This window comes from Eulemur rufifrons, chromosome 23 (assembly GCF_041146395.1).
Source record: "Eulemur rufifrons isolate Redbay chromosome 23, OSU_ERuf_1, whole genome shotgun sequence".
NCBI lineage: Eukaryota > Metazoa > Chordata > Mammalia > Primates > Lemuridae > Eulemur > Eulemur rufifrons.
In genome coordinates, this window is record NC_091005.1 from 31,823,228 (window position 1) to 31,839,186 (window position 15,959).

Below are 15,959 nucleotides of genomic sequence, written 5' to 3' on the forward strand. Positions count from 1 at the left end.
TAGCCCAGAGGGAAGGCCTGAGAGTCTGAGCTCTGAGCTCATATTTCCCTCACCTTCACAGTTTTGTTTCTTTCTGACCGAAAATTATGTGAGAAGAAAAAAAATGTCCAATTCAAATGAGCAAGTTGACTTTACACTCTGGAAGGAGAAAGGAGATTCTTTCAAGCCTCCTGTTCTTTTGCTTCTTGCAAGCGAGTCCAGGCACAGCCCCTTCCTGCTGCCCTCTCGATCCGGCCCTCGGAAGGGGTGATCGGCCACCGGGACACAGGCCTCAGGCAACGCTGAGGACCTTCTGGCATTGCTAAGGAGGGCAGTTTGAGGCATGAGGAGTTCCCTTTTTGGTACATGGCCCGAATCTGCCTAAATGATTAATCCGTTCCACTGACTCAGGCTTCCTGCACCATCTAACAGATTTTTGGACTAGAAAAGGCAGCCCCGACTAAAAGCGTTGACTGCTGTTTGATTTCACAGCTGCAGAATGAGTGCTACGCAGTGCCTGAAACATGAGTGGCTGAATAATTTGCCTGCCAAAGCTTCAAGATCCAAAGTTGGTCTCAAATCCCAGCTATTGCTGCAGAAATACATGGCTCAGAGAAAATGGAAGGTATTTTGTTTTTCTTTTAGTAAAGGCAGCATTTATCTTCTTGATCTGTTCTTTGAAAGAATTGTAGCTAAATTTTTACCTACATTTTGATTCTAAACAGAAAGACTATTTAGAGGAAAAAGTCTCTCTCATGTCAAAAGCTGTTAACTTGATTTAGAAATACCACAGACCAAAAATAACTGACATAAAGTTACATTTGGCTTGTACTTAATATGGACACTTGAAGTGACAAAATGAAGTTTATGCATATGCTCTCAATGGCAATCGTAGTGAAACTCCTAAACCAACTGCTTATAGCACGAGGCCAGATTCCTCCACATTTCAGAAATGAGGGATGGGGCCGGGCGTGGTGGTCACGCCTGTAATCCTAGCACTCTGGGAGGCCGAGGCAGGAGGATCGCTTGAGCCCAGGAGTTGGAGGTTGCTGTGAGCTAGGCTGACGCCATGGCACTCTAGCCTGGGCAACAGAGCAAGACTCTGTCTCAAAAAAAAAAAAAAAAAAAAAGAACAAGAGAAAAAAAAAAAAGAAGTGAGGGATGGGAAAGCCCTATTAAGCTTTCAAAGCTTTACAATTTTGTTTACAACAAAACTCTTTGGTACCGTGGATATAAAACCCATCTTCAAAGCAGTTGTGATCCAGGAAAGTGGCTTCCCAACATTTTGCTATTGTCTTGGATCCTCACTGAGGATCAAAAACCAAAAACGAAACACTCTACCGAGGGAGCCGGTACACAGGTGCACATACGCACACGTGTGCGCATGCACAGTACAGAAATCTCGCGACATTTACTCTGCGTGTGATGCACTCTGATAGTTTCTATCCTATGTCATTTGGTTTCGTTTTTAAAAAGTGCTGATCACAACCCACCAATTTGACTTCATGACCCCCTGGTACGTTGTGAATCGTAGTTTGAGAACTGTTCTAGGGTGCTCCCATCGCTTATGTGAAAAGGGCAGGGTGACCTGTCTTGTCATTTGATACTTATTCCAAACATGCCTCTGAGAGTCATGTGACTGTTCCACTAAAATTATTTCCCTTTGGGGTATCCATTTTAAACAAACCCAAGTGGCTAGACTCACTTAAGTCCTTTAGTTGTTTCTTCTTAAAGACATTGGTCTAAAAATATGCCTTTTCTTTTCTTTTATTCTCTCCTTGCCTCAAGAAACATTTCTACGTAGTGACTGCTGCCAACAGGTTAAGGAAATTTCCAACTTGTCCCTAATCTTCATCTCTGCTGCTCCGATGGGCCCAGAAATTATTGAAGCCAATGGTGAAGTGAAGAGATGACTCAAGATTTTAAATAATCTGGCCTTTTACTTTTATTGATTCCATTTATTTTGTAAAAAAAAAAAAAAAATGGTTATGGCTGCTGCCTTTGCCTTTCTTGTGGATGAAAAGTGGCTCTAAAGAAAGCATCCTAAGAACTTTTTTCTGCCTTGTAAGATCACTAAGTTTGAAATGCTGTGTTTCCTTTCTTTTCAAGTAACCTACTTTTGGTGGTAAGTGTAGGCATGCTTTAGGTAGGTGGGAAAGCTCCTACTTTGCATATGTCAAATTTATATTCTAAACTTACTCAGATTAAAGAACTCAGTAGACTATTTTGCAGGGGCATGTTACTCAGTACTATCTTCTCCAGTACAAGGAATTCCTAGAATTTTGATTTGCTCGGGTGTGAGCTGAGATTTTACTACCCTACTCTAGTGTCAAGCAACGTGGATCGAAGACAGTGATCCTCCAGCTTGTTTTAACATATGCTCCCTTTTGAGAATCAACATCATTGTTTGAAATTTCAAAATAGATCAACTGTCATGCCAAATCAGAGCAATGAGCATTTTGAATGTGCTTGTTAAATCTATACACACCTCCACCCTTTCTCCTAATTCTGCCCTGTCCTGAGCCCTCTTTCTTGGTTGTGAATTTCTGTTTCTGGTCTTATAATCTGGAAAGCAATATGCAATGTATGAAAGAGAGAAGAATATAAGGGTGTTCAGCTTTCTGAGAGAGACACCTCAGTGATACCTCATGAGACAATAAAGGAAAACTGTTCCCCTGCTACTTTAGATATACCACTTTTAATATTGTCATTCTTTAAATGTACACTTCTTATATACATGTAAACCTGACTCTTGAACAACACGGGTTCAACTGCACAGAGTTTCTTCCACCTCTGTCATCCCTGAGACAGCAAGCCCAACCCCTCCTCTTCCTCTTCCTCCTCAGCCTACTCAACACGAAGATGATGAGAATGAAAACCCTTATGATGATCCATTGCCACTTAATGAATACTACATATATTTTCTCTTCCTTTTGATTTCCTTAATAACATTTTCTTTTCTCTAGCTTACTCTATTGTAAGAATACAGAATATAATGCATATAACATGCAAAATATGTGTTAATTGACTATGTTTTGGTAAGCCTTCTGGTCAACAGTAGGCTATTAGTAGTTAAATTTCGGAGGAGTCAAAAGTCATCGTTGGAGTTTCAACTGCACAGGGGGTCGGCACCACTAACCCCCACGTTGTTCAAGGGTCCGCTGTAAATTTTAAATGCTTTACTACACGCATTGCAGACTAGCCACAGCGTCCAGTCACTGAAATGACACTGTTCTCAGCATGGTGAGCAACACAGTTACAAACTTCTGTATGTGGATCCTAAACACTTTCCCAATTTATAAAATGATTAAAAGGGGTACTTTATTACTAAGAATTACACAGGACGTGGGTATGGAGAGGGAGGCAGAAGGTCGAGAGGTTATCTTGCTTCTGCAGTTCTCGAGTTATAACTGGCCTCTGGAACACTAACCCTTGTCAGGAAACTGAGATTTTCAGCACCGGCACATTTAGGTCGACTCCAAGTTGGCCAGTTAATGAATGAGCATCAGAAGAGATGGCTGTTGGAAACTGCCCTTTGATGAGACAGTAACAGTGATTTGGTAAAATGTTTTATTTTTTAAATGTCGGTTATCTTTCTGAAAAAGGTTTTTTTTGAGGCATCTTCCAGAAGGAGCTGGAGAGGACATTTTGCAGTTGTGTCTGGTATGACAGCTCTTACCCTCTTTGGGGCTTAAGATTCTTTGGGGAATGCTATGAATCTTCTCCCCAGAAAAAGGTAGTTAATTACCCTGATCTAGAGCAGCACGGCCCGACAGAAATATAATGAGAGCCATATACATAATTTAAAAATTTCTAGTAGCTCCTCTAAAAAAAAACCCATTGAAATTCATTTTAATAATTTATTCAATTCAATATAAAATTATTTCAATATATAATTAATATAAAATTATAGAGATATTTTATATTCTTTTTTCATACTAAGTCTCCAAAATCTGGCATGTATTTTATCCTTCAAATACATGTTGAGACTGGGCATGGTGGCTCATGCCTGTAATCCCAGTACTTTGGGAGGCTGAGGTAGGAGGATCACTTGAGGCCAGAAGTTTGAGACCAGCCTGGGCAATGTCGAGAAACCCCACTTTTAAAAAGAAAGAATTAGCTGGGTGTGGAGGCACACGCTTGTAGCCTTAGCCACACAGGAGGCTGAGGTGGGAGGATCGCTGGAGCCCAAGTGTTTGGGGATACAGTTAGCTATGATCGTGCCACTGCATTCCAGCCTGCACAACAGAGTGAAACCTGTTTCTAAAAAAAAAAAACAATTCAGATGCTAGGTTTTCATTGACCATACTACTTAATCTGTATTTATATTTTATAAAATTTACTGCTGAAAAATATACTTACATACTCAAATTGTTTGAAACATACTTAAAATTTTTCCAATAATTGAATGGAGTATCCACTGTTACATTGATTAAATAAAATTGGAAATTCAATCCTGCAGTTGCATTAGCCACATTTTAAGTGTTGTGGTTAGTGGCATCTATCTTTGACAGGACAGATCTAGAGAGAATCCTGTATGTATCAAATTTTAATTAATTTTCCCTTTATGCTATTATTCTTTACATAGAGAAACAATTTCTCTCCAAAGTCCCTTTGAAAGATACATGTAGGCCGAGCCCACACAAGTGAGAGGGAACGTGGATTTCAGCCTCCCTGAACCTAAATGCGAGAGAGCTTTTATGAAGTTTGAATTTTCTGGATATTTTTAGTACTTTACTTTGCTGGTGGGTACTTAGCTCAAAAAAATTTTATTTTTCTTTAATTTTTTTTGAGACACAGTCTCACTCTGTTGCCTGGGCTAGAGTGCCGTGTCATCAGCCTAGCTCACAGCAACCTCAAACTCCTGGGCTCAAGCCATCCTCCTGCCTCAGCCTCCCAAGTAGCTGGGACTACGGGCATGCACCACCATGCCCAGCTAATTTTTTCTATATATTTTTCATTGTCCAGCTAATTTCTTTCTATTTTTAGTAGAGACGGGGGGGTCTCACTCTTGCTCAGGCTGGTCTTGAACTCCTGACCTTGAGTGATCCTCCCACCTCGGCTTCCTAGAATGCTAGGATTACAGGCGTGAGCCACCGCGCCCAGCCTCAAAAATTTTTAGATGGCAACTGTATTGGTATCACTTTTCCATTTGAATAAACAAATAGCCACTGGAAACTGCTGAGCTGAGAAACTTGAAAAGGTATCTGCCTGCTGCTTTTTTCCCCTATGAGATCGGTGAAGAGTTGGTGAGCGTGTGGGGAAATGGCATTCTCACGCTTTTGATGGATATGTATCCAAATAAAAGTCTTTCATCAAGCAATTCCATTTCTAGAAATTTATCCCTCATGGAAACAACCAACACATGCCTATCAGTTTGGGTTTTTAGTTAAGCGAATTTTGCAACATCCATGTGAGTGGACAACCACTTGCAGCTGTTAAGAATAGATCTAGATGTACTGAAAGCCATCTTTTCTTAAAAAAAATTATAATAGAACATAAATCTGTTATTATCCCATTTGTGAAGAGACATGTGCTTATATGTGCATTAAAAAATTCTAGAATATGCAGGAAACTTAACAGTGGGGTGTGAAAAGTGGATGATTGTGAGAGGGGGAATTCTATTTTTTGTTTAGTATCTTTCTGAACCACTTGAATTCTTTTTTTTATAATGAGTATGTATTGGTTTTATAATTAAAAATTAGTAACCCCATGTTAAGTGTAGACCTTGTTTTGACCCTGATTTGAATAATAAAAAGATATTTTAGAGACAGGGATTTAAATATAAATTTCACACTTGATGATACAATTACTATTAATTTTGTGAGGTGTGATAATGCCAATGTGGTTAAATGTAGGTTAAATGACTTCAAGGAAAAAGAAAGGTAGAGTTAAGCAAAATCTTATTAACTGCTGAGTCTGGGTGATTGGTACAGGTTTCATTATACTATTCTCTTTACTGCTGTATATATTTGGAAACGTAAAAGGTCAGTTAAAGAAACCATGAGGAGCTATGAAAGAAGTGACCTTCCAAAACATTTTTAAAATAATAACAGTACTGAAACAGACTCACTAACTAACTAGGAAGCATCCATCACTGGAGCATGAATGTGCTGGAAAATTGTAGAAATGATTCCTGCCCTATGAGGGCATTTGGACGAGACTGCTTTAAGGCAATTTCTCTGCTCCCCAACTAACTTAATGAATAACCAAGTACCAGCGGGACACAGCGACCCATGCCCATAATCCCAGCACTTTGGGAGGCTGAGGTGGGAGGATCCTCGGAGGCCAGGAGTTCGAGACTAGCCCTGGCAACATAGTGAGACCTCATCTCTAATAAAAAAAAAAAAAAACCCGCCAAACACCAGAAAGAAAGGATAACCAAGTGCCTACTATATTCCAAATAATCAAAATAATACCATTACTTGCTTGTAAGGTATTAAGAAAAAAGTCACAAACAGTACTACTTATATTTATTCTCATATTGTATATAAACAAGGCTCAAAAGTTCCAGATTTATCAGAATCACATCTTAATAGTGTAATTTAAAAGTGAATACTTAATTAAGTCAGAATGGATCAAACCTAAATGTTGGAGCTAAAACTTTAAAACTCATAGAAGAAAACAGGGAAAACTTCATGACATTGGATTTGGCAATGATTTCTTGGACATAACAGCAAAGCACAGGCAACAAAAGTAAAAACAGAACAATTAGACTACATCAAAATTAAAAACTTCTGGCATTAAAGGACACAATCAGCACATTGAAAAGGCAACTTAAGGAATGGGAGAAAATACTTGCTAATCATATATCTGATAAGGATTAGTACATAGACTATATTTTAAAAACTCCAGAAATTCAACAACAAAAAACAACCTGATTCATATTGCTTTCCACAGAGGTTGCACTAGTTTGCAGTCCCACCAGCAGTGTATGAGTGTTCCTGTCTCTCCGTATCTACGCCAACATGTATTGTTTTGGGACTTTTTGATAAAGGCCATTCTCACTGGAGATAAGTGATATCTCATTGTGTTGTTTTTTTTGTTTTTTTTTTGACACAGAGTCTCGCTGTGTTGCCCCGGAAGCTCACAGTAACCTCAAACTCCTGGGCTCAAGCGATCCTTCTGCCCAGCTATTTTTTTTTTCTATATATATTTTTAGCTGTCCAGATCATTTCTTTCTATTTTTTAGTAGAGACGGGGTCTCGCTGTTGCTCAGGATGGTCTCGAACTCCTAAGCTCAAACAATCCTCCCACCTCGGCCGCCCAGAGTGCTAGGATTACAGGCGTGAGCCACCGCGGCAGGCCTCTCATTGTGGTTTTGGTTTGCATTTCCCTGAAGATTAGAGATGTTGAAAATGGGACAAAGGACTTAAATAGACTTTTCTCCGAAGAAAATATACAAACAACCAATGAGCACATGAAAAGATGCTCCACATCTTTTCCCTAATCATTAGGGAAATGCAAATCAAAACCACAATGAGATAACATCTCACACCCATTAGGATGGCTACTATGGAAAAAAGGAAAAGAAAAAGCCTGAGAAGGCCGGACACGGTGGCTCATGCTTGTAATCCTAGCACTCTGGGAGGCCAAGGCGGGAGGGTTGTTCGAGGTCAGGAGTTCAAGACCTGCCTGACCAAGAGTGAGACCCCCCCCCCCCACCGTCTTTACTAAAAATAGAAAGAAATTATATGGACAGCTAAAAATATATATAGAAAAAATTAGCCGGGCATGGTGGCACATGCCTGTAGTCCCAGCTACTCGGGAGGCTGAGGCAGGAGGATCGCTTGAGCCCAGGAGTTTGAGGTTGCTGTGAGCAAGGCTGATGCCACTGCACTCTAGCCTGGGCAACAGAGTGAGACTCTGTATCAGAAAAAAAAAAAAAAGTAAATGTGCTTAATTTTACATGGTGATGAGTACATTGCTTTTGACTCAAAGCTAGAAAGCTAAATCTTGGCACCAAATAAATTACATACCTTCTTAAAATAAATGAGGAAGATTCACTTATCCATTTTAGACCAAAGTGACAAAAGCTACTACTTAATGAATGACTTTTAAGTGCTATGCACTTTACAAATACAATATGACCTTTAATCCTCACAAGACAGATTTATTAATTTATCTTTTATTTTTATTTATATCATTATTTATGTATTACTTTTTTTGATTGATTGACAGGGCCTTGCTGTGTTGCCCATGCTAGAGTGTACTGGCTATTAACAGGTGCAATCATAGCTCACTGTAGCCTCAAACTCCTGGGCTCAAGCGATCCTCCAGCCTCAGCCTCCAGAGTATCTGGGACGACAGTCATGTGCCACTGCATCTGGCTTTTCTATCTTACAAATGAGAAAACTGAGGTTCAGTAAGATTTTGAGCTTTTTCTTTAGGGGAGAAGTGGCAAAGCCAGAGTTTCAATCCTGTGTGTGTGGTTCCAAAGGTCATGTTCATGCCCCAATACCCACAGGCTTTGCCAGACTTTATGCTTATGCTGGGATCATTTCATTGTGGTATTTCTTTAGCCTGAGTCTGCTAAATTGCTACAATCAAAAAGGGGAGGGTAAAGAAAAAAAATCACCTTTAATCACTCTAGGTCTGTGCAACAGGTATTATGCCTTACTCATAGCAGATAAAAGGCAATCACTATTATTATTGATGCCATTCCAAATAGATTTTTACAAACTTAGATGTAATCACTTCATCATGGGAATATTTAATAAGATCAAGTATTCTTTTTTTTTTTTTTTTTTGAGACAAAGAGTCTTGCTCTGTTGCCCGGGCTAGAGTGCCGTGGCGTCAGCCTAGCTCACAGCAACCTCAAACTCTTGGGCTCATGCAATCCTTCTGCCTCAGCCTCCCGAGTAGCTGGGACTACAGGTATGCGCCACCATGCCCGGCTAATTTTTTCTATATATTTTTGGTTGTCAGATAATTTCTATTTTTAGTAGAGATGGGGTCTCGCTCTTGCTCAGGCTGGTCTCAAACTCCTGACCTTGATGGAGCCTCCCGCCTCAGCCTCCCAGAGTGCTAGGATTACAGGTGTGAGCAACCTCGCCCAGCCGATCATGTATTCTTAATTTTACTTAAAATTATGTTTGGCATGATGCCCTTAGCAACTTCTTACCTTCCATAAAGGTCCTTTCCCATGGTTTTAAAATAAGCAGTATTGACACTAAGGTTACATTTTTCAGTATGTAGGTATAAAAGAAACTAAACCTTTATGTATTGCTTAATTTTAGAATAAGGTGCTAATGCTTTATGTGAGACCTTTATATGTGAGATTTTCTCTACATTCTAATATTTACTAAAACTCATAGCAGGGACTGTGCTAAATGCTTTACATGTATTGGCTCAGAAACTGCTTCAAATTATACTATGCGGTAATACCATTTTTATTCCTACTTTATAGATGAGGCATAAAGAAGCTAATTAATTTGCTCAAGGTTTCACAGGTGGTAAGTGGCTGAGCAGGGTTTTAAACCCACAAAGTCTGATTCAAGTTTGTGCTCTGGTGAGCAGTGTGCCTTTTTTCCTGCTAGAGTAGACATCGCTTTTAGCATAACAAGCATTTCTCCAACCTGATGACAAGTGCAACTTGAATGCATATAAAAATAACATTTATTAACTTAGGCTGTATAGTATATTGATTTAGTCAAACACAAAAACTTAAGAGAATCCGTAAGGTTCCATTTAGCCTGAATTTTATATTCCAGATAGGACAGGAGACTGCTGTTCACTTAAAACACAACAAAGCAAAATGGCTCCAATTCCACTTCGTAGGAGCACATAAGGCTATTCCAATCAGGCCCTGTGGCTGATCTAATGTTGCCCACGTCAGGGGCCGGCCCACTGCCCAGAACTTAGCCCCAGCACTGCCTTCCTTGCTATCAAGGCAACAGTCTTAGGATCCTTGTTATAAAAGTTCAAACAGAATTCCAAAGCCCTCAGATCGTCCTGGAGGTGGCACTGTGCTTCAGTTTGCATCGCATGCCAGTCTGGAAGCTGAAATCACTCTGCTGTGGCCTTTTGAGCATTAGCAGCATTTTCCAGAATTTTTCTTTTCCATTCTTCATAATCCTGTGTCAGATCTTCATCTTTCTGCAGTTTATGTGGGATCTCTATTACTTTCTCTGTTTCTATGAGAGAAAATTATCAAACATCATTTCAAAATTCTTATGTTTAGTAACAAAAAAAGAAAAAAGCAAATTTGTTTCAAGTATCTACTTTAATTAATATAATAGGAAATAAAATATTGAAATGAAATGTAGAAACAGCAGCTATCACTTTTTTTGAAGAGATGGGGTCTTGCTATGTTGCTCAGGCTAGACATGAACTCCCAGGCTTAAGCAATCCCCCACTTTGGCTTCCCAAGTAGCTAGGACTACAAGCTTATGCCACTGCACCCAGCTTAACTATCACCTTTTTCTCTTCCTTATATTCCAAGCATTCCAAGACTTCTAATAATAGCTAACATTTATCAAGCACTTATTGCATGCTTGATGGGCAGTGAACCAAGCACTTTAATAGTATTATTTCATTTAACCCTCACCAGCCTCCATAATGCACTAACTTCAATGTCAGCACAGAGTTAGTAAAACTTACCCTTTGCTGGGGGTTCAACCACTGTCTTCTTTTTTTTCCGTGGTAGCGTAGCTGAACTGCCAGGTTCTCCTTTAAGGAAAAATGTATTATCAAGGTTAATTTCCTCCGATTCTCAATTTCTGTATTTGGGCATATTTTGGATCACAAATAAAAATTAGAACCTTGAGTGACCAAATATGAGGATAAGGAGAAGGCAAAAGATTTTGGCCTTATCTTATCTTTGGCCTCTCTTGTCAGACTTAAGAATCACGTCTATTTTAGCTTATGTTCATTTAACATTGGAACATGTTAATAGAGAATCTATTTTCCAGGCACAGATTCACAGAATCATAGGTTTTAAAAAAGTTATTAAGTTACTTTACTTGAAAAATATTAACATAAAACCCAATTTTCCCACTAAAAACGTACCTGGTCCACATGAAATATAGAATTTAGGAAGCAGCCAGTTTGCAAGTTTAAAAATATTTGACTTTTACCAGCAAGTCTACATTTTAAAATGACATATTCTTGAACTACAGAATACTCACTGTCAATCTGCTGCCCAATCTTCTCTAATTGTTTACACAGTCGATCAAATATGGCTTTTTTAACACCAGATGTGGCTACCATTTTGTTTTTATCCACTTTCAGCTTTAGAATCCTACAAAAGAATTTCATAAGTTGCTTTCCTCAAGACCAATAGTTCTCCTCTCTGGCCAACCAGATTATCAATTTATTTCCTGTTTGCCCATGCTTTAGTAAGAACCCCCAATTGTCTAGTTTTTCCTTTATTCCAAACATGTCATTAACTATAACCATGTAAATTTGCCTTTTAAAGCTCTTTGTTTATTGGACTGAGTTAAAATGCACATGGAATTTGTTTTGTAAAAAAAGGGGCACATAAAAGACATTTGCTGTAGTGCTTCGTGCCTTTTATAACTCTTTTTAGTAAATCACGGATGTTATTAACTTGCTGAATGACAATCATAGCATTTTTAAGTGTTCAACTCATTTTAACCCATGATACTTGCATTTACACTACAGGAATGTCATACTCCCCACCCCATCCTGGAAACCACTTTCAAAAGTGGGATTATCTGACTGTTCTGTTTTCTATAATAACAGCCACACTCCCTCTTTATACACACATACCTTTGTTGAATTAAAGGGACATTTTCTACAAATGTCCATTAATCACTCCCGGGTCTGTAGCTAATAAAGTCAAGCATACCAAAATTAGGCTAGGTGGTGAGAAACATATTATTTTAGGGCCAAGTACATTTTGTTTTCTAAGGAGTTTTCCAGCAAGATAAAATAAGACAACTTTAGACAAAGACATCAACAATTACTGATGTTTCCAGGGTAACATTTCGGTATATACATAGATAACCCACAATTTTACAAGTCAGATGTAACAACTTATCACCGAAATGTTTTATAAATTACTTGAAGACCAGTTGTAGTCAGTACTTAAAAAAAAAACAAAAAAAAAAACAGGAAATCACACATGAATACTGTTTCAATGACAGATTTCATCACTTATATAAAAGGCAGACTCAGAAATCAGAATACCAGCTTATGCCACTTGGCAAGTGCACTTCTGGCAACACTAGTTCCAAGTTGTCAACTACATTATGGGATAAATGGGGAACCTGGCCACTATTCCCAATATTATTTATAGGGGAAAATATGCTCTGAATTGAAATCAACTAAATTATAAGTATTCTTTGAAAATGAAAAATGCACCTATAAACTGGGGACTTTTCTGAATGTTAAAAGGAACACTTACTTGCATGCCGAAAGTAGTGCAGCAGTGGTGAAAAGTGGTCTGGATAAGTCAAGATCTACTTGCTGCGTCTGGGGAAGACTGGACTCATAGCTAAGGGGAAACAGTGTTTGCAGAATTTTTGTTAGAAAATATTTCAAAAAGGACTGAAAATGTAAATCAGAACTTACAACGTTTTTAAAACGCATGAGACGTGCTGTGTCACTTTGGCATATTAGTTACTTTTTTAAAACTGAAAATTAACCAGAATAGCATACTGGATAATTTTGCTTTATCAGTATAAATTTTCAATTAAGGTTCTTCATGCTCCATACCTTTGCAGTAACTCTGAAGCCATGTTCACCGCTTCTGTGCAGCTAAACTGTACAGCTAGGTCTCTTATTCCAATATTTGAATCCAGGCCCAGTAAACACTCAAAAGATTTAAGACAGCTCTGATATGTCTTCTTGTTCAAACCAGAAAGTTTAATTAAATAAGCCTTTGAAAGGAAACACACATAGATCGTGAAAATCATAAGTTCTATATATTGGTACCCTTAAATACTTGTTTAATAAGTAGTAACAAGTTTTCAAAATTAATCAGTTCCGTGGCAAGTCACTCTACCTAAAGATTTGGCTTCATTTAGTTAAAAAATAGTAATCATGTCAGCCAGAGTAAGTACTGCTTTCAAGGAGCTCATATTATAGAAAGGCAGTCATGCATATATACAGATAATTTAAAATTATTACATAGTATTAATGTAGCCAAGCTGTGAGTAAAAAATGGTAGGAGACACCTATATGGTTACTTGTATTTCAACAAAGGTGTCAATGTGCAATTTATTGAGAAAAGGAAGGAAAAAGTAGTGGGAATGGGGTGGGGAGGGTATGTGTGTGGAGTAGGGAAAGGGAGAGAAAGGAAACCAGGAAATAAACAGGAGGATCAACAACTGTGGGGAACCAACTCTTTTTGGGAGAGTCAAAGAAACTTCAGAAAGGATATAACAGAAAGGTAGGGTCACATAAGACAAATAGGAGATTGCCAGAAGATCACTACAGCAAAAAAAAAAGTATTGTATTTATAAAGCTGCTAGTGACTAAAGTACACAGTCTGTTAAGTGAATTCTACAGTTTGAGATCAGGGTTCAACATAGGCTGGAGAGTTTGATAATAGTGGGAAGTCAACATAGCATTGTTTTTAATACTATCATTTCATGAGTGTATTGTTGACATAGGTACTGTGTTAAGTGTGTTACAATATATTGTATAATCTTCACAAAAATCCAGTGAAATGGGTATTTTTATCCCCAATTTGTGGATGCAGAAACCGGAGGTTTAGAACTGGTAAATGGTGTTGAGATTTGGTCCCAACACGTGACTCTTCCTGATTCCAAAGCTTGTTCTCTCAATCACTGTGATAATGGAAGAAAAACACAGGTTTTAAAGTATGTGCTTTAGGAAGATAATGTTAGCAGCACTGTAGAAGATGAACTCTAGCAAGGAAAGAGGTGGTCAGAGAAACCAGATAGTGAAGAGTAAAGAAAATATTGCAAAAAATTTTTTTCCCAACTCAACAAAATGATTCTAAAGTCCATCCAAAATAACATATGAGAATAGCCAGGAAAATTCTAAAACAAGAGTTTTGACTGGGGTCTAGTCCAACCAAAAATTTAGATGTAATGGTTAACTAATGTTGCAATAGATTACTCAGACACTCGGTGGGACCGCCTTACCCTGTCCAAGGGGCACTTCATACAGGAAGCCGCGAGGTCCAGGCACATAACTGCATTGCTGGTTTCTGTGGTGTGTGCAGACAGGCCAGTACACTTCACCTGCGACAGTCGCAAGTACTCCTCTGCTTTCCTGGTTTAAAGAGCAAAGTGTTCACTAAAACTCTCATTCAGAAGTTTGCCCAACACTTTGGTAAACAATGGATGCAGCCTGGTGGACTTCACACTGTGCCTAACTACTGCGCCAGTTTATTTGGGGCTGGGCATGAAGCTCACGTTCTTTGGGGAGGGGAAGCTCTGAAAGACAGAACCTGCACCCTGACTCCAGACATCACTGTGCTCACGTGTTTTCAGGCAAAAGTAAGTTCCAGGAGAAAAAAAAAAATCCCTTCTTTGCTCCTTCCACTACTGGAACAAACATGAACCAATCACAGAGGCAGGCAGGTTAGACCAGGGTTCCCCGCCCCCCACTTCCTTTAAAGCCGCGATTCTCAAACTTTAGTGTACAGGACAAGCACCAGCTGGTGAAAACAGATTGCCAGTCCCACGCCCAGTTTCTGAACAGTAGGCCTGGGATGGGGCCCAGGAATTTGTATTTCTAACAAGGACCAAGACGTTGCTGCTGCTGGTCCAGGAACCACACTTGGAGAACCGCTGTTGTAAATGATTACAGTCCTGGAGGTCCGTCTTCAAATCTTGAAAGAAGTGTTCTTTTCCTTCCCTGCCCTCGCCTAGCTGACTGCTGAGGCCCCGAGCCTGGTCCCGCTCTCCACCCGTTAACTACAAGGGCTCTACCTCGAACCACGGGTCACGCGAAGATCCGCCCCATCGCAAGGCTTCTGCACAGGCTGTTGTCTGCTCGCGCCACTGTCCCGTCTTCCCGAGCCTGGCACCTTGTATCGGTCTGGTGTCCGTACTAACGGCACCCCCTCTGAGCCCTTTTCTGAATTTTTGTGAAAGGCAGCCGCCAGGCCGCGCGCTGCCCCGCACCCCAGTCGCCCCGGCACGTCACACTGTGGAACGTTCTTCACGGTTCTCCCCATGACAGACCGTGACCTCCGCAGTGCCCTCACTGAAAGTCTGCGGAAGGACAGACGGACGTTCTCCCCGACTGGTTCCTTTTCCTACCTACCATTGCGCTAGCTCCCACCGAGCCGGCAGTTCCCAGGGCCCTCTACGATCGCTCCTTCTCGCCCTCTCACGGAAGCCCACGGCCGGGAAGTTTTCCTCAGAGAAGGGCCTACACCCCGCGCGGCCCCGGCGCTCCTTGGGGCTCCTGCACCGCCCGTTGCCCGGGAAGGGCGCGGGCCTCGTCGGAGGGCCTGGGTCGCGGGCCAGGGGCCCCGCCGGCGGCGTGGGTGCCCGGACTCACCTCAGCACGCCAGGCTCGGCGAGGCCCAGGCGCGGGGCCAGGTGCCCGATCAGCCCGGACCCCATGGCGGACACGGGAACTACCCGGGGACGGCCACGGCGAGGCGAAATGCGCGCGCAGACTCAGCGCAGGCCAGTGAGAGCTAGCGCCCAACCCTGGAGCATCCGGATTGGTTGGGATGAGATGTTGAGACCGTTCTACAAGCCAATCCTGGTCTTTATTTTGCGCACGCGCACTGTGAGTGCATTTTTCCAAGGCGGATATAGTAAACGTGAACCGGCGGTTCCCCCCTCCTGTTTCTTCTTTCTTGACAAATTCATCACACAGCGTCTTTGCCTCCTGCTGTCTCCAGCCTGACGCCGAACGATCCCCATCACTCCGCACCGCCCCGGCCATTCTAACACACTATGGAGAGATTGGCTGGTTCCCAGGTCCGTCACTCTAGCGTGAAGTGTCAAGGGCCAATAAGCACGCGAGACTTGCGTTCCTAGAAGTAGGCCAATCGAGGAGCCGCCTGCGGGGCCTGAAGGCGG

At 40.8% G+C, this 15,959-nt stretch overlaps 2 protein-coding genes across 3 annotated transcripts in view; one reads left to right on the top strand and one right to left on the bottom strand.

The window, feature by feature from the left end:
• The window catches only part of MYLK3 (myosin light chain kinase 3), a 52,058-nt gene extending 49,213 nt beyond the window's left edge, over positions 1 to 2,845 (top strand). For both annotated transcript variants that reach the window (XM_069456302.1, XM_069456301.1), the window contains exons 12-13: positions 472 to 604; positions 1,768 to 2,845. In XM_069456302.1, the coding sequence (XP_069312403.1) occupies positions 472 to 604; positions 1,768 to 1,827 (193 nt within the window). In that variant the 3' untranslated portion in view covers positions 1,828 to 2,845. The remainder of the gene's footprint in view (positions 1 to 471; positions 605 to 1,767) is intronic.
• A 6,740-nt stretch (positions 2,846 to 9,585) lies between these two features.
• Positions 9,586 to 15,702, bottom strand: ORC6 (origin recognition complex subunit 6). The gene is made up of 7 exons (XM_069456392.1): positions 15,427 to 15,702; positions 14,058 to 14,187; positions 12,661 to 12,824; positions 12,350 to 12,439; positions 11,109 to 11,221; positions 10,582 to 10,650; positions 9,586 to 10,115 (listed from the first exon to the last, which is right to left on the bottom strand). Exons 1-7 carry the CDS (start codon positions 15,489 to 15,491, stop codon positions 9,988 to 9,990), a joined length of 759 nt encoding a protein of 252 aa, XP_069312493.1. The 5' UTR covers positions 15,492 to 15,702; the 3' UTR covers positions 9,586 to 9,987.
• Positions 15,703 to 15,959: the final 257 nt, after the last annotated feature.

Coding starts and splice junctions, on each gene's coding strand:
- ORC6 (XM_069456392.1), bottom strand. CDS start 15,491: ATGGGGTCCGGGCTGATCGGGCACCTGGCCCCGCGCCTGGGCCTCGCC. Junction 14,188..15,426: donor GCCGAGCCTGGCGTGCTGAG/GTGAGTCCGGGC, acceptor TCTTTAAACCAG/GAAAGCAGAGGAGTACTTGC. Junction 10,651..11,108: donor GATTGGGCAGCAGATTGACA/GTGAGTATTCTG, acceptor TTTTCCTTAAAG/GAGAACCTGGCAGTTCAGCT.